The 24,788-nt window shown below is 36.4% G+C and overlaps 1 protein-coding gene across 3 annotated transcripts; it reads right to left on the bottom strand.

Annotated features, from left to right (window-relative positions):
- Nucleotides 1–6,962: 6,962 nt before the first annotated feature.
- Mat2b (methionine adenosyltransferase 2 non-catalytic beta subunit) lies at nucleotides 6,963–23,713 on the bottom strand. Of its 3 annotated transcripts, none has more exons than XM_013358700.4 (7): nucleotides 23,402–23,713; nucleotides 12,946–13,140; nucleotides 11,686–11,800; nucleotides 11,352–11,504; nucleotides 10,269–10,462; nucleotides 8,403–8,516; nucleotides 6,963–8,049 (listed from the first exon to the last, which is right to left on the bottom strand). In XM_013358700.4, exons 1-7 carry the CDS (start codon nucleotides 23,429–23,431, stop codon nucleotides 7,879–7,881), a joined length of 972 nt encoding a protein of 323 aa, XP_013214154.1. In that variant the 5' UTR covers nucleotides 23,432–23,713; the 3' UTR covers nucleotides 6,963–7,878. The 3 variants fall into 3 exon arrangements, with proteins under 3 accessions (XP_013214154.1, XP_005325468.1, XP_013214155.1); XM_005325411.5 differs by lacking the exon at nucleotides 23,402–23,713 and adding an exon at nucleotides 20,938–21,127; XM_013358701.4 differs by lacking the exons at nucleotides 11,352–11,504; nucleotides 23,402–23,713 and adding an exon at nucleotides 20,938–21,128.
- Between the last annotated feature and the right edge of the window lie 1,075 nt (nucleotides 23,714–24,788).

Below are 24,788 nucleotides of genomic sequence, written 5' to 3'. Positions count from 1 at the left end.
TTGCCCTTGGAATCCCAAGGAACTCTGAAAACTTTCAGGAAAATCGAAACCACAGACAAAGCAGTGAATCTTCTCGGAGCTGTCACTTAGCAGTGGAAATAACTGCACTTTTCCCCCTTGGTTAGATGTGTGCTATTTTGAAACTAAATAATGTATACTGGAAAAAACAGATGTAGATTATAAACAACTGTAAAAATAATAAAGTTACTAATACAAAAGTCTGAATACTGCCTCACTCCTGTTAGGATGGCTACTATCAGAAAAACAAGAAAATAACCAGTATTGGTGAAGACACAGAGATACTGGATATGCTTGTGGCCCTTTTGGTGAAAATGTAAAATGGTACAACTATCATGGAAAACAATATGGCAGTTCCACAAAAGAATCAGAAATAGATCACCATAGGATCCAGCAACTCCATTGACGGGCATTACCCAGGAAAACTGAAAGCACAGTTTCAAAGAGGCATTTGACATCCGGATTGATTTCAACATTATTCACATTGGCCAAGAGGTGGAAGCAACTCAAATGTCCATCAACAGATTTATTAACAAAATGTGATACATACATAGAATGGAATATTATTGGGGCCTTGGAAGGAAATTCTGAAATATGCTACAACATAAATGAAACTTTAGAACATTAGGCTAAGTGAAATAAACCAATTTGAGACTTTGTATGTAGATATGAGGTATTTATAATAGTCAATTAGTAGAGACAGATAGATGGTAGCTGTCAGTGGCAGGGGAGAGAATTAAGAAAGTAATAGTTCTTGTTAATAATTATGAAGTTTTGGATTTATGAGATTAAGAATTCTGAAAATTGGTTGCATAAAAATGTAAATGTATCTAACCGTACTGAGCTGTACATTCTGAAGTCATTAAAATGGTAAAGGTCGTGTTAGATATGGTTTACCACATTTTTTCAAAAGTATAAGATGAGGAAGGGAAAAAATGGTCACCTCTAGGAAGAATGAGGCATTATGATGGTTAATTTTATGCCACATTTGACAATTTGCTTGGGTCAAGGTATATCCGAATATTGGATCAAATGTTATTCTGGGTGTTTCTGTGTGTTTTGGATGTTAACATTTTAAACAATGGACTTTGAGTAATGCAGACTGCCCTCTAAAGTGTGGGTGGGCCTCATCAATTACAGGCCTATGTAGAACTAAAAGGCTGGCCTTCCTTAGCGAAGAAAGAATTCCCCAGCAGACTGCCTTCGGATATCACATTCAACAGCAGTTTTTAACTTGAGCTGGAAAATAAGATCCCCTAACTGCAGGCTGTTGGCCTACCCTGCAGATTTTAGACTTGCTAGCCTCCGTAATCATCTGAGCCAATTCCTTATAACACACACACACACACACACACACACACACACACATACACACACGCTATTTGTTTCTCTCTCTAGAAAATCCTAATACACACACAATAGGGGAAAAGTATTTAGAGAGCTTCTAAGGTATTCATGAAGTTGTATTTCTTAACGTGGGTGGTAGGTATGAAAATTTATCATTATTCTTTAAACTGTATCTATATTTTATGCACTTTTTTTGTATGTATTATTCTTTTCAAAATAAAAACTTTCTTTTATTTAAAAGAGTCTAAAGTTGAAATGCAACCAATCCATTCACCACAGTTCACATATTATTAGGAACACTTTTTGTACTGATCTATTTTTTTTAGATGTTGATGGGTCTTTATTTTATTCATTTATTTATAGGTGGTGCTGAGAATCAAACCCAGGGCCTCACGCATGCTAGGCAAGTGCTCTACCACTTAGCCACAATCCCAGCCCTACTGATCTATTTTTCATCAGTGCTTTATAGTCATACATGAAAGGAGAACTTTCTGTGACAGCTTCATGCATGCACATGACATATTTTGGTTAATTTCATTCTGTGTGCCTCCCCTTTCTCATCTCTTCTTCCTCTCTCTCATTCCCCTTCCTTTACTCTATTGTTCTCCCTTCACTCCAACCTTTTAAAAAATTCCTTATTTCTATCTTCTGCTTATGAAATCTTCAACCTTGGACTTTTTTTAGTATGATTTATTTCACTCATCACAATGTTGTCCAGTTTCATCCATTTACCAGCAAACGATGTGATTTCATTTTTCTTTGTGACTGGGTAAAACTCCACTGCATATGTAGACAACATTTTCTACATCCAGCTGTCACTGAGGACACCTAATCTGGTTCTATAATGTGGCCATTGTAAATTCTGCTGCTATCAATATTGCTATGCATGTATCAATACATTATGTTGATTTTAGTTCTTTTATATAAATACTGAGTGGGATACTGGGTCATACGGTAGTTTTCATTCCTAGTCTTTAAGGAATCTCCTATTTTCCAAAGTGGTTGTACTAATTAGCGTTCTCACGGACATTCTTGCCAGCTTACAAACAACTCCCTTTAAGATTTTAAATAAAAGAAATAGCCCAAGCCTGATAAACTCATCTGTAGATAGAAATCATATTAAACTTACTAACTTAGGTTTGGCAGAATTATGTAAATCACACAGGATGGATCTGTAATGGGTCATCTAGAGAAATTGAGAGGTTTTTTTTTTTTTTTTTTTTAAGTTGACATTAGGAATGATCAAAATCCCTGGTGCTACTGAGAAGACATGTTATCCAATGAGATAAATGGTGTCAGAAAATTTTATGTCATATATGAAATTTTGTCATATAGCATGCATTTTTTTCATCATTAATCCTCATCTTCTCTTTTCAGTGTGAATTCTAACTATGGAAGAACACCTCTGAAAGCCAGAACCATAAACACATTTTTAATTTTCTGAGGACTTAAAGCCTGGGGGATAATACTGTAGGAGGAAAAAAAAAATTATTCCCAGCCCTCCAAACTGCCAATGTGTTTGACTTATCATGGATAAGTTTTAGCATCTCACATTAGAATATTTTGAGGCCTTTATATCAAATTTACATTTTTAAGGCAACATATTTTGAGTTCTATAACAAACTGGCAAAAAATCAGAATTGTTTAATGTTATAAATTAGAATGTATGTTATAAATTAGAATCAAGGTGGGGACTATGGAAAGCAGAACGATTGTAAGTAGAGCTGAGCAATTTCATAGCCATCTTTCTATATAAATCATTTGCAAGTAAATACATGAATTTAAATGTATCCAATTTCCAGAGATAAAATTATGTGCATATAAATTCAAGTATTTTACCATTTCTGTGGCAAAATACAGAAGTTTCAGAAGTCATTAGGCAAAAGACATTGCAAATAATTTATCTTTGAAATCTCTCAAAGTTTATTTCCAGAATATTACAAGTACACTTCTATCATGAGCCAGAAAGCAGAAATGAAAACAGAAAGCATTATGGGACCTCAGAGTCCCTGTAAAGGCTTGTCCCCAATGACCTAAGGATCTCCCACTAGTCCCCAACTCCTAAAAATCCCACCAACCTACATACCATATATAATTTAATTTTATTTCATATAATTTTATTGCAGAAAACTTGGAAAATTAGTTTTTAAGTCACAAATAAAAACCACTAGTAATATTATTTTTGAAATTCTTAATATCTTTTGACTAAAAGTGAAGGTAATATTGACAATAACAAGTACAGCACCTCTCCCCCAAATCTCAATCTTTAACCATTTGGGAATTTTGCAGCCATATTTGCAAGTATCTCTTTTCCAAGAATTTCTATAATAGGTCTGAAAAAATGGGAGATATTCACTTAATTCTAAAAAAGACTTGAAGTTCATAAAGTAAAAGTAACTTGGTGGTATAGTTTGGATGATGAATATCCCCCAACGGTCCATATTTAAAAGGCTTGGTAGGTAGGTTGGTGGGATTTTTAGGAGGTTGGGACTAGTCGAGATCCTTAGGTCATTGGGGACAAGCCCTTACAGGGACAGACTATGATGTCCCATGTTTTGTTTTCATTTCTGCTTCCTGGCTCATGATAGAAGTGATTTATTCCACATGCTCTCTTGATATGATGTGCTGCTCTTGCTAGAGGACCAAAGAAATGGCACCACTTCATCCTGGACTAGAACCTTGAGAACAGTGAGTCAAAATAGACCTCTCAAGTGTACTGCCGCAGGCATTTTGTTATAACAACATGAAGTTGACTTATACATTTGCCACTAGCACCTGGTAGAATCACATTCAAATCCAAATTTGGTCATTTCTTTTTACTATATATATAATGCTGCCTTTAAGTCAAAAAGCTCATGACCTGCTTGACTTTGATTTAAAACCTGTCATATTGTTAATGAGATTATTTTTCAAAGATTTAATTTAAACTCCAATAGTTCTTTGAAAGGTTTTGCTACTGGACAGCAGTGTATTTCCCACTTTTTTTTTCTTTTTACAATGGCTGAAGTGATTACTAGTCTGTATTAAAACCCATGTGAAGTAAAAACTTTACGACATGAAAGTGTCTTAAGCATACAGACTGAGATATGTATGTTCAAGATGTTGTACCTCTCACATATTGAGACACACCATATCTCGCGCTGCTTGTCCTTGATTTAAAGCCCTCATTCTGACTCAAAAGAAAATTTAATTTCCTCCCACTCTTTCCCAACAGCCCTTCAAAAACAGGAGCAAAACAAAGGATGAGGAAACCTTCAGCAGTCATTCTAATGACTTTTTTCCTGGAAAAAAAAAGTTTTCCCTTGGTACTGGGGATTGAACCCAGAGAAACCTTACTGTGCTACCTCTTCAGCTCTTTTCATTTTTAGTCAGGATCTCACTGAATTGCTCAGGTTCAACTTGAACTTGTGTCCTCCCTCCTCAGCCAAGTTGCTGGGATTATTTATAGGTGTGTCCACACCTTTTCTTCCCATCTTATTCCGCAGATACACATTTGGGATGTGTAGCATATATGGATACTTGTGGATACAGAATGAAATCTGACAAACGTGAAAGCTTTACACAGCTCATTCAAAGAATGCTATTAAGATTTTATAGTCTAAGCACATCAGTTACAGAATGATTAAAATGGTTTTATTCATTGACATAATGGAATAATGAAAGGAATACTTAGCTGCTCCTTTTGGTGGTTTGCTGGTACCTGTTGGCCTGTGTGGCTGCTACTGCAGTATGTCGTGGGCTTTGGGCCCACTACAGGGGTCTGCTTAGCCACTGGCATGAGGGAGGGGCAGTAGTCTGGAAATGCTCAGTTGTCTCATGGAGACTTGTGTGATGAGTGGGTGGACTTTTGATCAGTTGGTTTTATAAATGAGTTGGGAAAATATAATAATGGGAGATAGGTTTCTCTTATTTAGAATAACGGGAGATAGGTTTCTGTAAGAGAAAGGAGCTACAAATACGCAAAGAGAGAAGCTAAAATAAACCCTGATGATAAAACTGGATTGGAAGTTACCAATGTGAATTTTCTGGCTTCTTATGTAGGGAGATGTCAAGATCAAGGAACTCTTCCAGATTGAAGCTAAAGCAACATGGCAACAAATGCCATGAGTACCTCTGGAACTGGCAGCCCTATAAAGGACATTACTGGGTTATCTAATGAAATTTGAATGGGGGTCCATACCTTACTGAATCAAAGATAACTTCTTTTAATGAGTCATGTGTAAGTGCAATTCTATTCTTATAAAACACACTGGAGTGACAAGGCACCATGACTTCAACTTAAATAGTTCAGGGAAAATATAGCATATATGTGTATAAAAAAAAAACACAGAAAATATACATGTATATAACAGCTGACAAATGGAGGCCCTGGAAAAGGGAATAAAGGTCCCTGTACTTAGGGCAACTTTTCTGTAAGATTTAAAACTTCATTTTGAAATTTCAAAGACTCTCTCTATATAGAACAACCTAAGTGAAAAGGTGGCAAAATGTATATCATACCACTCTTTGTGTAAGAGTGATAGGGAGAGTATGGACACACATTTTTATATATTTCTTTAGTTGTAGATGGACACAATTTTTATGTGGTGCTGAGGATTAAACCCAGTGCCTCACATGTGTTAGGCACTGTACCACTGAGCCACAACCTCAGCCTTTGAGTATATTCTTGTATATGCAAAACACCTCTAGAAACATGATCTATATTGGTTTCTTGCACAGATGGAAAATGGGTGGCTAGAAAAGAATGAAGTTTCTATTCTCTGAAGTTTTTAAATTTGGGGCTATATGATATGTAGCAACTTAAATACACTTTTTTTTTTTTTTAAGCATTTGCCAAATGCAAGTGTCACACTGGCTACCCTTAGAAACACTCAGGAAGTATTTAAAACTAGATGAGACTGGGGATGGTGGCACATGCATGTAATCCCAGTGGCTGAAGATTTCAAAGCCAACCTTGGCTATTTAGCAAGGCCCTAAGCAACTTAGGAAAATCCCCTCTCAAAATTATAGCAAGGGCTGGGGATGTGGCTCAGTGGTTAAGTTCCTATAGGTTCAATCCATAATTAAAAACAAAATAAAAAACAAAAAAAAACCTCCTAGATGAGTAGGCCTCAATTTCCAAAGTTCCATTTCAGCAGGCCCAGGGTTAAGAATCAGTAAGATTTCTCTAGTTAATCCTCAAATATATGGCACCTGGGAATTGCTGTTTTAACCAAATTACCCAAGTGTGATCCACTCTAATCCCAAAATTTTAATTATATTAGGAAATTAGAAATACTGTGTCCAATGACAGAAATAAAACAATCTGGGAAAAGAACACTTCAAAAGTGAAATTAGAATATTTGCAATGACTACTGAATAGAAGCAGCCAAGTCATAGGAGTCAATTTACCTTCCTGGCTTCCCTTACTAAGAACTCAAGTACTGTCCAAGCCAAGGTCACCTGAAAATTACATAGCAATTTGCAACATATTCAAATACTCTGCATTTTTAAGAAGGTATATTCTTTGTAAATCTTTGTAAATGCATAATACACATGATTAGTTATTTTTATTCAGTTAGTACAAGCAGATAAAGTCACACTGTAGATCTCAGTGGTGAGTTCTTCAGTGTTCAATTTATTGGTGTGCTTTCTCTCAACATACATAAACTACTTTTTATATGCATCAGATATTACATAACAATATAATTTTCTTAAAAAAAAAAAGAACAATTGTTTAGGCATTACATTTAAAAAGAATACAAGAAAACTAAGCATTACATGCCAGCAGTACATATTTATTATTCATGAGTGGTCAAAAGAATTACAAGAGCTATTATTATTATTATAACCACACATATGAAATATTACTTAGCAACATGGGATGAAAAGAACAGTTCTATATTTATATTTAAAAATACACATACACACTCTCTCAAATGCTCACCATACACTGCTAGGAAAGCAGAAGGCATCAAGCTGCAGAAGTTCCCATATACATAACATATTGAAGTATCTCAAGCATAAAAACTGTACTTAAGTTGCAAAAATAAAGTTTCTTTCTTCAAATATTTTGATCTGAGCTCAAGCAAAGCACATAATGAACACCAATGATTTTTGTATGACTTCACACTTTAAACAATCAACATACAAGTCAACAGCTTAAAAAAAAAAAAAAAACCTGAAAATACAGAACTCGTAGAAATGAACAATGCATTTCATACAAAATAAGTCTACAGCAGATTGATTCATCCTGGCTCGAAATATTTAAGAATCATAATTTTATTTCAAATTGTAAATTAAGCCAGAACAAATATGATAAACAAAAATCATCACTAAATAAAGCATCATTGCCCTATAGTTTCTTTAGACAATTTCACTAGTGCAAGAGCATCATTTACCTGAAAGATTTATTTAAGAGTCACAATTAAAGAGTACCCATACAAAACTATTTCCTTTTTTCTTTAAAAAGTGCCACATACTATATACTTTTCATTAAAAAACAAAAAAACAAAAAAAAAAACAAAACACAAACTAGTGAAAGACTGTCTGTCTCCATCTCTTGTCAATGAGGAAAGGCCAGAGTGATTCCTTGATTCCAATTCGAAATGGTGTTCGCTGGCCAATGCCCAAGGTCTCCAATTTGGAACAGTCAAGCTGAGCATTATGTGGACGTTGTGCTCCTATGACTGGGCTGTCAGTGATCTTTAAGGGAGAAAAAAAAAAATTGCAAGACAATGAAGGACCACACCTTCAGGATTTTATTCTTATATCATTTTGCATATAGTTCCAGAAAACTGATTTGTATCATCCCTGGAAGTAAAGTATTATTTTGATGGCAGACATTTAACTTCATCAATACTCATGGACTTTTTTTTTTTTTAAACAGATAATAATTTAGAGAAAAGTATCACTACAAACTGAAAACATATGAGCAAAGTTCACTCTGATTAGTACCAGGAAATAATGTTATCCAAAAGCAGCAAACAATAATACACACTACAGTGAAGGATCTAGACTTTTAAGAAGTCAGGAGTTTTTAAATGCCATGTACTTACAGGTCTTAAGTGACTGCTGGGGAGGTTGAAGGCATCTGCAATTGCACATGCCATTTCATACTTGGTCATCTGTTCATTACCAGACCAGTGAAAGGTTCCCTTAATTGATGGGTCCTATGAATAAGGACACAAAAAATTCAAAATAGTTTCAAACTTTTGGGTTGAATGGAATGATAGATTTGACAAGAAAGCTAATTTATAAAAGATCCAAGAACTAAAATGCAACATTCATTTTCTGGAATACTTTCCACAATTATCTAAAAATCCAATTCCTATTACTCTTACCAGCTAAGCACCACACACAAAATATTTTTCTAAAATTCATTCTGAGGAACTTTTTTCAAATAAAAATGTAAATGCCTCCAATTTTACATAATAATAACCCTGAAAATTAAGACATTTTCATGGAAATAGACTAAGTTAATGAATACTTTAAATTATTCTAAAAGGCTAAAACCAAATTTAATAAGCATGTTTTCAAGATAAGATAATTATTCTTATTATAAATAATATACTACTAAAAAAAAAAAAAGATCAAAATACAGCCAGGTATGGTGGTTCACACCTGTAATCCCAGAGGCTCAGAAGGCTGAGGTCTTAAGCAAATCAGTGAGATCCTGTCTCTCAATAATATACAAAATAGGGCTGCGATATGTCTCAGTGGTCAAGTGCCCCCAGTTCAATCCCTGGTAACAGGGGGGGGGGGGGGAAATCAAAATACATATAATATATATATGTGAACCGTGCTATTAACAAAACTTTAAATCTGTTTAGTGCCAACTTTCTCAAATATTTAAAATTAACTCTTATTCAAACAACAAAATACAAACTTTTTTTTTTTCTTTTGGCAGTACCGGGGACTAAATCAATGGGGTGCTTTATCACTGAGCTACATCCATAGCCTTTTATAAACAAAAATCATCACTGACCTCAAACTTGCGATATGCCTGCCTCAGCTTCCCAAGTCACAGGGATTACAGACATGCACCACCATGCCCATTCAATTATTCTCAATGTGGGTAAAATGACTAAATTCCTACTTAAGATTCTTCTTTGGCACTACAATTTTCTGGGGGGGGGTACCAGGGATTGAACCAGGGGAACTTAACCATTGAGCTACACCCCCCAGCTGCCTTTTTAATTTTGAGATAGGTTGTTGTTAAGTTGCTTGGAGCCTTACTAAATTGCTGAGGCGGGCCTTGAACTTGCAATTCTCCTGCCTCAGCTTCCCAAGTCACTAGGATTATAGGTGTGCACCACCTAGCCTGGCTATATCTTAATCAACAAAACTTCTAAGTCATCAGGTGATGCTGGGTGCAGTGGTGAACACCTGTAATCCCAGTGGTTCAGGAGGCTGAGGCAAGAGAATCATGAGTTCAAAGCAAGCCTCAGAAATTTAGCAAGGCCCTAAAACAACTCGGCGGGATCCTGTTTCGATGTGGCTCAGAGATTAAGGACCCCTGGGTTCAGTTCCCAGTACCAAACAAACAAAAAAGACATTAGTGGCTGGGGATATAGCTCAGTTGGTAGAGTGCCTGCCTTACATGCACAAGGCCCTGGGTTCGAAAAGATATTAGGTAATTAGTTTATTACCTAAACAACAACTACAAATTTTCTGTCACTCTACAAAAAAAAAAAAAAAAGATGGGGTCTGTAAATATGTAAGAAATAAACAAACATGAGAATATTTTTATCCTTTATGAATATAGTGTATCACCTATAAACTATTTTTGTTTGGTCTCCTAGTTTTAAAAAGGCATTTTTAACTTTCACTGACACTCCAAGTGTAGCTATGAAAGTTTAAGCATGGAAAAGACAAGTGAATATTAAGATGGAAGCTAGGAACCATTCCTGCCAAAGACTCACCAGCATTCTCTTTTCTGCCAGTTGTCGACACACAGTAGCCACATCTTTGACATGTGTGGGAAACCTCTGCTGCCAATGGTCCATGTTTGCTGACTTGTTGCTGAACTGCACTTTATCAAACATGACCGTCACAGCACTTTCTTCAAGCTTTTCAACTTCTCCATACAGAACAGGAATTCTCAAAACAGCAGCTCCTAGAGATTAATATAAACAGACGTTTTAAAACCTAATGTTTCCTAGGTTTTGATAAAAGAACAATATGTGGATTTAAGGAGTATCACAATAAAAAACTTGCCTTTTAACAAAAATATACCAAAATAACACAGCTCACCTGTTATCATGCCAACTTAATAAACATGATCTTGATATGATAAACATCTTTTGTCACTTGGGATGTGTTTACATGTAACTTTATTCCTTTATTATATTTTATTCTGAGAGAAGTTTTGCTAAATTACTGGGATTACAGGTTGTCTACCCCTACAACTGGCCCCCAATTTCTATATTATAATCATTAAAAATAAAACCTATAGGACAACAAATACAATAAATAATGCTGATTGGATGCCAGATTAAAAGAAAAAACAATAAAGAACATTTTATTCAAAGTAGAACATAGCAATTATAAAGATGAGCTAGGCATGATGGTGCACACTTATATTACCAGTGACTTGGGAGACTAAGGTAAGGAGATAACAAGATATAGGCCAGCCTCAACAATTTAGTGAAACCCTGCTCAAAAAAAGAAAAAAAAAAAAAAAGAAGTGCAGAGGAGAGGGATGACTGGGGATGTAAATCATATAGAATGTCCCAGGGTTCAATCCCCAGTACCTCAAAAGAAGGGAAAAAAAAAAAAAAGTTGCAGAGATGTATACGCATATATTGATAGTGCGGGAAAAAGTCTAGAATGTACAAATCCTTCAGGATTTTAAAAATCCTTGTTTTTTCTTTTTATTAACTATATTCTCTAATTTTTCTCCAATGATTTATATTCCTTGATTTAAAAACCCAAAACAAAACCATATCTCTCCTAAATAAAATTTCTGCAAAACTTTAATCAGGGGCTAAAGAGGAATGTCTTACCCAAGTTATTCTCCAGGACTGCCTTTTCTCCTTCTAATTTTGTTTTACCATACAAATTTAGGGGACTTGGTATGTCTTCCTCACTGTAAGGTGGATCTGTTCCATCAAATACATAATCTGAGCTAATATAAATGAGAAATGCTCCAATTGCAGCTACAAAAGAAAAAAAATGAATCTATTAAGTCTTTTACAAGACATTACTCTTCAGTGGAATTTAGAACAGTGTGTTCTGTGCAATATTACAAATCTCTTATAACTCATCTACAAAACTTTAATCTTTAAAAATTCAGGGATGATTTAATATTTTATGAAGATTTTATGAAGTCATCATTACCTGCTTCCTTAGCTAAATTCCCAGACGCATCCACATTAAGTTGAGAAGCAGCATCTGGCTGATTCTCTACAACATCTGGTCTTCTCTCTGCTGCACAATGTACTATGACATGAGGCTGGAAGGTAAGCATTAATGTATTTTTAATCCAAAATGGAATAAATTAGAGGAATTACAGCTTTTCCACAGTAAATTAATTCAGAGAAAAATGTTCCTTAAATCAATATTTCTTCAACTAAGAATAAATTGATCACTGTTAATCTTTAATGTAGTCTTGTCACATTTCTTCATTCCCCCGAAGGTTCAAATTTCCTCAAATATATATAATAAGTCCACCCAAAGAAAAATTTTGTAATCCTTAGAAAAAAATCAGAAAAAACTCTCCCAACTATGTAGAAATAGAATTTAAGTATCAAAATAAATTTTAATCTCCCAATTTGAATGGGAGACCTAATATTTAATATATTTATGACAAAGGGGAAGTATTATCAATTGCAAATTTAAATCAAGAATTTTTTGATCAATTGCTTAATGAAAATCAAGTATGTGCAAGTACATATTCCTAGTTGAGCATCCAGACTGCCACCTATAAAACAGATATTTTGGGAAGACCAAGAATTTCATAATCTAGTGGAAAAGATGAATGTAAAGAGAATTTCACCGATGTGACAGACATCAAGATAAAGGTCTATAAAAGGTCCTCTTAGACAAAAGGCACCTAGTTGCCAGAGGAGCTGAGCGATAGCTAAGATCTAACAAGATGACTGACAGAGGCAGTGTATCATATACCAAGTTTACTCCTTCTCAACAATCAATTAAGGAGACATAATCATTGAGTGCTTCCAAGACTGTAAGTACATAATCTGGAGTGCTTCTTAAAATGCAACATTCTGGACCCCAAGAGGGATGATTTCCTGAGTTACAATCTCAGGGAATGAGACCTGAGAACATGTTTTCAAAATGATTCTGATGTAGGTGTTTCAGATATATAAAATATGTAATTTTTGAAAAATGTTTTTAACTTAGAAGTCATTCACAAATATGAAGGATTTTATGAAAAGCTTAAGTTTTTGTCTTTGCCAACCTGTATCACCCTAAGCTTTTTAATGATTACATATACCTTTGTCATGCTACAATAAACAGTACTGAATATTGTGGGTGCTTTTAAATATATCATTTTCCCTCTCAACAAGCACATTTTCTATGTCATCTAGAAAATCTTTAATAATTCATGTGTGTATTTAAATAAACAGACAACCATACCTGAAATTCATGAATGATGTGATGAACTGCATTAGTATCTAACAGATTAACCTGTTCAAATTTTGGTCTTGCTCTTCTAAAACCACAACCAACAGCATGCCAATTATTCTGGTGAAATTCTTTGTATACAGCTCTGCCAAGGAGTCCAGTGGCACCAGTAATTAGAACCCGCCTACTCGGGATGTTTACTTCCTCCTAAAAAAGAGAAAATGTGATTATTCACTTTGAAAATAATTCCCTCAAAGAAATGAGTTGCCATATTCACTAAATACTTCAAGTCGACTGCTTTTTAACCTTCTGTCATATCTACAAGTCAATACAAAGAATAAAAATTCATCAAAATGCATCAACAACTTTATCACTTCAAAGTTTTAAAGGAAAAAAACATAAAATGATCATCTTATTTGATTTAGATTTCATGGTAACAAAGGCAGGTTTTACATTTGATTGATGATGCCCCCCCAATGAGTAATAAACAGAAACTTTATGTACAGTTTATAAAAATATACAAGTTTTAATCTTTTTTATGGTCTGATTAAGTATTTAGATTATAACTGCCAATATGTTTATATAAGATGACATTTCTACTTTTCAGTTTTTAATCCCAAACTTTCCTTCAAACCTCAATTTATTTATCACATTTTGATGGTTCTGAGAATTAGCCAACATTTCAAAAGAGCTTATGTGAAAAAATAAATTGAGTCTTCACAACACAACATGTTTCCTAAATTTTACCGGATTAGAAAATGCTGAGTTAACTTTATATTTGCCTATATGAAATAGCTTCAGTAAACAGTGATGAAAAAAAAATATTTTAAATTGACCTATGTTCCTAGATTTAAAAAAAATTATACACAGACATTTAAGAGAAACACTATTTAATAAAATGTAAATTCTGGATATCCAAGACAAAGTTTCAAAATTTCTCTCTTCTCAAGATGAGTAACATTAAATTTCCTCCGAGACTCCAGAATAAAATCAACTTTCGCCATCTGGCAAAAGATGTAATTGGCTAGCTGTGACTGGTGATATACACCAGTAAACCCAGCAAGTCAGGAGGCGGAGGCAGAAGAATCTGCAAATCTGAGACCAGCCCCAGCAATTTTAGCAAGACCCTGTTTCAAAATAAAAAATAAAAGTGGGTAGGGGATATAGCTTAGTGGGCTCAATTCCCAGAAGTGCAAAAACTAAACAAAAAATATATATACATACATACACGTAAGTTAACAGTAAGATACTTTAAAGACTTAAGTTTTATCAACTTGAAGCCTTTTTACTTCAAGTGTTATTTTAGACATCTAAGTCTGAGCTGTCAAAAACTATGTATACAATAACCAAAGACATTTTTTAAAACCTTACTTCAGTTATATTACTTATACACTTAAAAAAAAAAAACACACAAAAGTCAGATATTTCTAGCTTACGAAAAACCTGAAATGAAAGGGCCGACAGGAAAAACCAGTAGAGGATAAATTCTTTTTTTTTTTTTTTTGAGAGAGAGAGAGAGAGAGAGAATTTTTTAATATTTATTTTTTTTGTTCTCGGTGGACACAACATCTTTGTTTGTATGTGGTGCTGAGGGCCGCACGCATGCCAGGCGAGCGTGCTACCACTTGAGCCACATCCCCAGCCCCTGAGATAAATTCTTAAGAATCATTATTATTGTTTAGTTCCTCCAATTTCAAAACATTTAAAAAGTTTAAAGCAATTTCATCCATGTTCTCTGTTGCGACATTTGGCTCTAAACCAGTTGATTTATGCAAAACGGATGTCAGTCAGCAAAATATTTTCTTTGAATTTTGGCAAGAAAACAGTTCTACAAAGATTTAACTGTAAAGAGGAAAAAATATTCCAAGTCTAGTAAAAATAAGATTCAGAAAACAACTTAGGCAGAATAAATTTTCCAAACTCCTGGGAAGATACTATGAAAGACATAAGTGGGACAGCCCGACAATCCCAACAGCTCAGGGGCTGAGACAGGAGAATTTCAAGTTCAAGGCCAGCCTCAGTTGCTTAGCAAGGCTCTCAGCAACTTAGACTCCTGTCTCAAAATACAAAATAAAAAGGGCTGAAAATACAGCTTAGTGGTAAACTGTCCGTGGATTAAATCCCTTCCCCTGAAAAGAGTTTCTCATTTTTTTCTTCACTCTAGAGAAGTAAATGAATAGTTAACAGTTCTCAGGTACCATTTCATTCAGAGAAAAGGCACATACTGAATCCTAGGAACTCAGGAATCCAAGCAAGAGAAGCCCAAGTTTGAGATCAGCCTCAGAAACTTAATGATACTCCGTCTCAAAAATAAAAAGAACTGTGGGTGTGGCTCAGAGGTAAAGCAGCCCTGGCCTTTATCCCACCCTTCTTTTGTTCTAGTGAAAAACAGCTGACACTTGTTGGAGCTGTGACTCCCTTCCCAGACAGAGGCCCCAGTAAAAGCTTTGTCTGTATATTTGTACTCACTCAATTTCATTCCTATTGTCATCACATCAAAGTTCCCAGTCCATCATTACAGTGAGGTCCAGAATCAACTGGAGAGCTTTCAGAACTGTAGGTCTGATACTCCGCAGTTCTAACCATTTTCCAGGTGATTCTGGCTTGGGGACTGTATTTTGAGAACATTTGTAATCTTAAACTCCAGGAAAGTGCAAAGCTTTTCATAAAGATACATTTCTTTTATCCAAACAAACAAGATACTGCTATTACCTTTCTAGAAATGATAATCTTTCCCTTAAAATGGAAAACTGGATGGAGCTGGAGATATAGCTCAGTAGGTAGAGTGCTTGCTTCACATGCACAAAGCCCTGGGTTCAAACCCCAGCACCATCAAAAAAGGGAAAACTGGAAATAGAAATCAAACCACAATGGTTATGAAACAGTGAATCTTAGGATCTTGGTACTTGACTGATTTCTGTGGAGAACATTTTCTGGTGAATGAAAAAGATGAATTTTATGAATGTGTCACAGTTTGGCAGGCTTTTTTTTTTTTTTTTGCGCTATCTTAGAGCATCTTAAAATAAAAGCCCAGATGATCTTATGAATCTAAGAGCATCTTTAATTTTGTAAAGTATAAGTTTAAGAAGAAGGCAGCTAGCTCAGTGAGAAGGTACATGCCTGTAATCCCAAAGCCCAGGGAGGCAAAGAGAGGAGGGTTGCAAATTCCAAACCTGCCTCAGCAACTTAGTGAAGCCTCAGCAAGTTATTGAGTTTCTGTTTCAAAATAAAAAATAAAAAGGGGGCTGGGGATGTGGCTCAGTGTTAAAGTACCCAGAGTTTAATCCCCAAGAAGGAAAACAAAAAAATAAACAGGACTTGAATTTTGTAAAAGGTTTATCTGCATCAATTGATTCATTGTTTCTTTTTACCTGTATTCTGTAAATACAATGTATACCATTAGTTGATTTTCTCATGTTGATATGTTCTTGCTTTGCAAGAATAAATCTTACTACATCATGGTATAAAATCCATTGATCTTTCCCTTGGGAAAAAAATTCAAACAAAAAAAAGCTTTTGTTCTCATGGAACTATAACACTATAGCAAATTACATGGGGCTGGGTATATAACTGTAGTAGGGCTCTTGCCTCAGGCATGCATTGGGCCTTGGGTTCAATTCCTAGTACCAGAGGGGGGAAAAATTAAAGGTTTACTTTGAAATAGAATACAATTTAAAGACAAGGACTAATTAGATGAACTCTAAATTGGGCAAAGGTGTGGGAGGGGAAATGGGGGTAGAAAAGATGGTGGAATGAGATGGACATCATTACTCTAAGTACATGTATGAAGACACAAATGGCGTGACTCTACTTTGTGAATAACTAGAGATATAAAAAACTGTGCTCTATTGTGTAATATGAATTGTAATGCATTCTGCTGTCATATGTAACAAGTTAGAATACAAATAAAGAAAAACAAGAACAAGGGTTTCATGAGTAAAACACGACTTTATAACCTTATACCTTGGAATAATATATAAGATCCCAAGAAGAAAATATCAAATAATATACATTTCTTAGGAATCAAATGTTAATGCTTAAGAATTTTCTGTTATGAAAAAATGCAAGCACTATTGAAATGGGAATAACAGTATACAACCTTATATTTGAAATAATTCAAGTGTTATATAAATGTAGGCTGTTCCACTTTCGTAATTTCCAAAAGAGGACCCTGATTTTTTTTAAAGATTTTATCCATGGTAAAAAGAAAAAAGTTGTAAGCTGAACTTGAGTCTTATTGTTTCTATGGTCAAGCCAAATACAATGAATCTTGTTTCAACTCTCTGAACCTACATTTGGTTTGGTCAGTGATTAAAGTTTCATCTGCTATGCTACAAACTGTCATTCTGAGAAATTATTACATATCTATTGATCCGATTTCTCTTTGGCAAAATGAGGCATGTGGACTAGAGGACTAAGGCTCTTGCAACTTTAAGTTCTATAATTCTACCATTTTCTAAATTATCTTTCTTACAAAGGATCTGAAGAGGGAGAAAAGAGCTTCATTTACTTAAGGTAACTTTTTTCCCTTTTCAAATAGTTCAGGTCTCTCTGAAGACACAAAGAGCACCTTCTGTCATCTGTATAAGAGCAAAATCCAGCCCCCCCCCGCCCGCCCCCGCCATATGGATTGCAAGTTTATTGGTAATTGAGAAACAGAATACACATTACAAATTAAAAATACCAAAAACAGCTCTTCCATTTTCCAGTTTATGTTTCTATATAAACTAAACTGTTCCTGAAGCTTTTAAAATTACACTGTTTTTTGTTATAGGAATATAACTATTCCTTTAAATATTACTTTAGACTATCATTAATTTACTTCCTGCAAAACACAGGAATGTCCAAACACTTCAAGGAATGAAGAAAAAAAAAAAGCTGCCCAGTTTACCCAAACCACAATAAAAAAAGTTATTTTAAGGGTAAAGCAGATCAAACATCAGTTTAACACCCTAACTGCAAAAATAAAACCAAGAATCAATAAGTGGGAAGCCATCAAACCAAAAAGCTTTTGCACAGCAAAGGAAACAAGAGTATGAAGAAAGACCTTATAGAATGGAAGAAAATCTTGGCTAGCTACTCCTGGGATAGGGGATTAATGTCCACAACACACAAAGAACTCAAAAACTTAAAAAAAAAAAAAATCAATAAATGGGCAAAAGAATAGAAACTTCTTAAAAGAAGAAACACAAATGGCCAACAAATAAATTAAAAAATTACCAACATCTCAAGCTATCAAGGAAATGAAAATCAAAACAAAACTAAGTGCAGTGCAATAGTGCACACCTGTAGCCACTGGGGCTTGGAAAGATGAGCCAAGAGGATGGCAAATTCAAAGCCACACTCAGCAACTTAGCAAGAGCCTCACCAAAAACAAAACCTACACTAAGATTTCACCTTGCTCCAGTAAAAATGACAACGATTAAGAATACAAACAATAACAAATATTAGCAAGGGTGTGGGGGAAAAGGTATGCCTGTATACTGTTGGTGGGACTGCAGATTAGTACAAGATTCTGGAAAGCTGTATGGAAATTTCTCAAAAAACTAGGATTGAACCTCCACATGACCAAGCTATCCCATTCCCTGGTATTTCCCCAAAAGTTCTGAAATTGGCAAACTACAGTAATACAGCCACCTCAATGTTTATAGCAGCACAATTTTAAAGAGCTAAATTATGGAATCAGCTAATGTGCCTGTTAAAAGATGAACAGATTAAAGAATTGTGATGTATACATACAAAGGAGTTCTACTCAGCCATTTAATGGTAAATGCGTGAAAATGGAGAATAACATGCTAAGTGAAGTAAGCCCAACTCAAACTCCAAGGTCAAATGTTTTCACATATGTGGAGGCTGGAGTAAAAGCGGGAGGGAAGAATGGGACAACACAAAGATAAAGGAAAGATCAGGAATGAAGGAGGAGATCCAGGGCTGGGGTCCTAGATCAGTGGTAAAGCTCTTGCACATGTGAATGACTAAGTTCGATCCTCAACACTACATTAAAAATAAAATAAATAAATAAAGGTATTGTGTCTATCTACAACTAAAAAAGTAAAAAATAAGTAAAAGAAAGTCTAGTATAGAAAGGAGAGGGGAGGGAGGAAAGATGAGAAAAGGGGAGGATTATAAATGAAACCAAATTCTATGCATTTATAAGTTTGTCAGTATGAACCCAGTTACCATGTATAACTACAAAGCTCTAAAAAAACAAAACAAACACCAGTTTGTCACTCTAAACATATCTGCGCCATACTGTACAAAGTCTTAGGTATATGAAATGCAACCACTTCAGGTGATCAGGTATATAGACACCAAAAATTTCTTGAAATATTAAGTACATATAAGTAAATACAGAGCTAGTACTCATGCTATCTAATCAAATGATATCATATTGTACAGATATTGGGAAATGAATGGCTCTTTCCAAATAGCTCAACAGAATACTCTGGGGCAGTGATTTCTCAAAAAGTAAAGTGAAATATAAATATCTGAAAGGAGTTAAGAAATTTAGTATCTTAATACTTTAAGGAATTTTTAAATTTGGCAAATTTTCACAATGAATTTTTAATTAATTCTCCCAGTGTTCCTACAGAAGTGGACCTTTACCTACGCACCCCCTGTAATTTAAGAAACTAAGATCTCATGACTACTTACATAGGTCTGACCACATATAGTATTCTTTTTTTTTTTTTTTAAAGAGAGTGAGAGAGGAGAGAGAGAATTTTTTTAATATTTATTTTTTAGTTCCCGGCGCACACAACATCTTTGTTGGTATGTGGTGCTGAGGATCAAACCCGGGCCGCACGCATGCCAGGCAAGCGCGCTACCGCTTGAGCCACATCCCCAGCCCCACATATAGTATTCTTAATAGGAATCATTAGGAGCTGCTTCTGTAACATCAACTGTAAGTGTCCTTGTGAAGGAGTGAATTTTACTGCTACAGGTTTTGAGAGAGCAACAAGTGGGTGCTAAGATCTTGTACCATTTTTAATTGAGGAAAACACGAAATGCCATTTTTCATTTCTTTACTAAACTTTAAAAACAAAGTAAGCTGTATATACACACAAATAAATACATGTATAAAATAAATGTATGCAGGTATACAAAGCAATAGGTAACAGGTACTCAGCAGTTTGGGATACATGGGAAGATTGGTAAAGTTTTGATAGATGGGCTACTTAAACCTTGGTCTCAAAGTGAGTTGAAAACAATACATTTTGGAAACAAAAATGTTTCATTAATAAAAACAGCTATATCCTATATTCTTTCTCACATCTATAACATATTGATACAGGGATTAGCAGTCTTCCAATCCTCAGTGCTGCCTATATTCTGTGCATGGATAAATGTTAAGGTGCCTAAAACGGAATGGAGGGGAGGATGAGGGGATGCCAGGGATAGATCTTCGAAACATCACTAATCACTTTCCATCATGCAAAATGCAGTGGCTCAAAGCCCTCGACCGTAAAACCACCAGCCATGCCTCAGTTTTCCCTTCTGTAAAATGAGGGAATAACAATCTCAAAAGATTAACGTATGCTAAGCGCGCAGCCTGAAGTGCCTGTACAAAGCAAGAGTTCAGAGTTGTCACAGCCAACACCGATGTTTCTGAAAAGCTATCTTCCCCTCTTCTTTCTCAAAGCTATGAACTTGAAAGATCAAGGAACACAAACATAAGATGAAGAATAAAGAATCAAAACAGAAATAACTGCAAGCCCCGCCTCCTGGTCCCCAGGAGGGGAGGACAGAAAACTCGAAAATAAAACCTCCACCTCGGAGCTTCCTGCCGCAGCGGCTGGGAAAGCGGACAGTGACTGCTTCGCGCAGAAGTAAACAAATCTGGCTGCGTCCCCAGCGGCTCCGCGACTAGGGAAGAGGCTCCGGAGCGTCTCCAGCCAGAGGCTGCGAATCTAAAGGGCAGCAACCAGAAAAGTACCCGAGCCCCCGGAGGCAGCAGTACTCCTCGCCGACCAGGTTCCCACAGGAGACTCCAGTACCACTCACCTCCACCAGCCGGCAGCTCCCGGGAACGAAGTGGATGGAGAGCTCTTTCTCCCGTCCTACCATGCCCGCCGTCTTCGCGCCGCCGCCGGAGCGGCCGCCACCTCCCCGACCCCTGACTACCGCGGGCAGCAGCTCAGCCGCCCTCGGCCCGCCTCCCCTAGGCCAAGGCCGACCCCGCTCGCGGCTTCCGACTTCCGCCGCCATGGTCGCGCCTGCTGATTGGCCACGCTCCGCGGACGCTCCAGAAAGGGGGCGGGCCCGTGCAGGACGCTCCCAGCCCACGCGCCAAATCTTAAAGTGACACACAAAACAAAGACTCTGACCTAAGCAGTGAATGCAAGTCCCCCCCCACCTCCGTCCCGAAATTGTTCTATTTTCTCTTTCCACTTATTTTTTCTTCTTAACTGGGCAGGGATAGAATTGAATCGCCTAGAATTTCAGGTCTGCAGGACATGCACAGTACATCAAAATCAACAACATGCAACACATATAATAGAATAAAACATTTAAAGTCCGGCGAGGCAACAAAAGGACATAGCTCTAGGGCATTAGGCGTGGTCTTTACGAGATTCAGTAAAAGACTGGAATAAAAAGTGCAAGCATCTGAGTTATTAACATCTCAGGAACCATTTGTTTTTCTAGAATCCTGAAAAAAAATAGTTGTGAAATTTCAAAAATTAATTTTGCACCAATTTTAAAATAAGGTGTGGAAGACGAGATGAATCATCTGGGTATCTCTTCAAAACATATCCATATCCATAGTAATTATAACTGGTAAAACTGGTAATGAAAATTGGTAATAGACCCTGGACTTGACTTCTCAGTATCTTTAACAGGAGTCCAGGCCAATGTTTAAGAAGCATTGGCTTAGAGTGCCTCGATAGCCTCTTGGAACCAAGCTTCGGTGGGGAACGCAGATTGAAGAAGGATGGGGAGGGCGAAGCTGGGCGTTTTCCCACCTGTATCGCTTTTTAAAAGTAAGTCAGTGCTTGTCCCGCAAGCACAAGGCCCTGGATTCAATCCCCAGCACCACCAAAAAAAAAAAAAAAAAAAAAAGTAAATCAGCAGAAACAACAGCACACACGATTGAGACTGACCAAGCATTTAACTGAATTCCCTTCCAGTTCTAAATCGCAAAAGACCCCTGTCAGCCAAGCCTCTGAACTGTTGGGGGCGGGGGGAATCCGACACCGAGCACGAAGGGTTCTTGGATTCTTCCACTTTTAACTGAACCGTGAACCTTGTGAGTGTGCAAGTCCATACACCGGAATAAAAGATTTAAAAGTTGCCCACAAACGTGACCATGGCTTGGATTTCCCTAAAAAGGTCTTATTTTTAAGATCCCTCCTGGTTTATTGTAGAACTAAAGATCAAACACCCCAAGAAAGTTTTTCTATCTCAGAGACCCGTGACTTTCCTTCCTCCCAACCTCCCAAATAACTCACTTCCTTATTCACGTAAACACAAAAGTTTTTGTGGAACAGTAACCAAAGGCAGCTCGAGATTCTTCACCCTCCCCCCACCGCTTTTTTTTTTTTTAATCCAGACAGTTTAGTGCTTGTGAATTCAAGAATTTAGCATTATTTAGGAAATTCTAGTGCGGATTGCCCAGGCACTAAACAAGCATAATCAGGAGATGATAAAACGGCTGAGGAAAGAACTGACTCAAGATCCTCTTCTTCATTATCTTTTCTTAAAAGTGGGAGTTTTGTTTAAAGTTGTTAGTTTTAATGTGTGATGCAATCTAATCTTCCTCGAGGGGGGGAAACTGGGTCCATCTAGGAGATTTCAAGAGTTTACATATGTAATTGGCATTTTAATTCTCAGAGCCTACTTGAGTGAGGAACAAAGTACTTCTCTGTATTTAAGAATCTGGTTTGATGTTTGCCAGGTAAAAGCTGGGTATAGAGCCTGTGGATGTAGCCCAGTGGTAGAGCAAGTGGTTGAGCCCAAGACCCTGAGCTCAATCCCCTGTACTGAGGGGGGGAAGGGAAAACTAGGTGCAGTTCTAGGGACATATGTTCGGGTACCATTTCTAATCATTTCCTTTAATGATAGGTTCTGTGTGCATTAACTATCCTTTTACAGACAATATGCAACTTCACAGGGAGGCCAAACCCAAAGGGAACAGCCTAAAACTAAAAGTTAATGTTAGCAGATTCAAGTCACACAAAAGCTAATGCATGAATAAAATCCTTGTTTACATAGAACCTTTACTTATCATTGCATTTAATTTGGCATATGAAATTGCTGTTATGTTTTGCATTTATTTTTGTCAATTAATGTTAGCTGAGGGCTCCATAACCAGGTTTCCTGGGTTAGTAACTCAGTGTCCTAAGATTATGCTTTAAGGAAATGAATGACGCCAGTTTCTGTTTTCTTTACATACCCATTCTGCTTGTACCAGGCGTTCACCGGAATGCTTTTAGACACACTCTTAATTTCTCTCATTGCAAACTCTTACCTGTTCCATGTCCTCCGGCATTTCAGGCATGATTCCAAAATTATTTCGGGAAAACAATCGGAACAGGTCTCAGCAACTGCCTTCTCCGGCTGGCTCTTTGTCTCCTCCGCCTTCAGAAAGAGTAGGCACGCTCAAAACGTGAGGCGCAGCTTCACTTGACCTTTTATATTAGCATTTTGATTCCAATCCCGGAATCTCGTGCAGTTTTCCACAAAGCAGTAAGCTGGCAGCTGATTCCCCGTGGTAGTTTCCAAAATACCCAATGAGAAGTTTCATGTTTCATTGCCAGACAAACTAGAATCCATTATCAAAACCATATGGCAGAAACAGCTATTAAAAAGAAAACAAAACCCTACAACTTCCTGTCCAGGCTTGATGAAATTTTCTGTCGTAGAAGGAAAGCATAAGCAAGCTTTTTAAAAGCACAGTCCCAGTAAATGATTCCTTTCCTAAAATAGGTTATACCGTCATGTCTTACTGTAACAACGTGTTTTGTAAAATTCTCCAAAGCTTTTCCCGAAGTGATTTTTAATTAATTATTTCAAGGGATAATAAAAAGCACTGGTGGTAACAGCACACGGATGTGTGAGTGCAGCAGGTTATTTCCATTAACATTCTTTGGCCCTCTCTCTTATTGTTTGAGAAAATGGTAGGTGAAGTGGCCTTAAATCTAGCCAAGCATTAAGGAGTTCTAGCCAGAAATTCCCACACTTGAGTGCACCACAAAACCTATACAACAAAATCATTCTCCAGAAGTTAAGCAAAATAATTATATTGTAAAAGTTAGGTTTTGAACAACTGTTTTGGATTATGGCTCTGTGCCAATTTAAAAAGCAACCAAAATTGCCATTTTAACTGGGCTTGAAAAAAAAATTACTTAAGTCTTTATATTCTGCTCTTTTAGAATTTACAGGACATGGCAAACTCTAGGAGGCATTCAGAGTGTCTACATATCATAAACTTTTGTTGTTTACATTTTTAAAAAAATTTTAATTCTTATTTTTTTAAAAAATTTAAATTTAATTTTTTAGTTGTAGATGGACACATTACCTTTATTTTACTTGTTTATTTGGATGTGGTGCTGAAGCCAGATTTAAAGTTAGGTAGTCAGTGTAGTTAGGTAAATTGGGTCTAATATCGAGTAAGATCTAAAATGGAGCCCATGTTGCGAATGAATTCAGGGAAAGGCAGGACAACTCATGGAATGTTAATGAAGTCCAGGAAAAAGCCCAAGGCCAGAGCCCATCCCAAAGAAGTGTTAGTGAACAGCCCCCAGCAAACTTGAAGGTGCTGACTCTGAAGTCCTTCCTGACCAGATTACTTCTTTGGCCCACCTATGTCCCACTTCTCCGGCCTTCCCACCTACATTCCATCACTGAAAGAAATT

This window comes from Ictidomys tridecemlineatus, chromosome 1 (genome assembly GCF_052094955.1).
Source record: "Ictidomys tridecemlineatus isolate mIctTri1 chromosome 1, mIctTri1.hap1, whole genome shotgun sequence".
NCBI classification, from domain to species: Eukaryota; Metazoa; Chordata; class Mammalia; order Rodentia; family Sciuridae; genus Ictidomys; species Ictidomys tridecemlineatus.
Note: the sequence above shows the minus strand (reverse complement) of the source record. Positions and strands in the feature narration are given on the sequence as shown.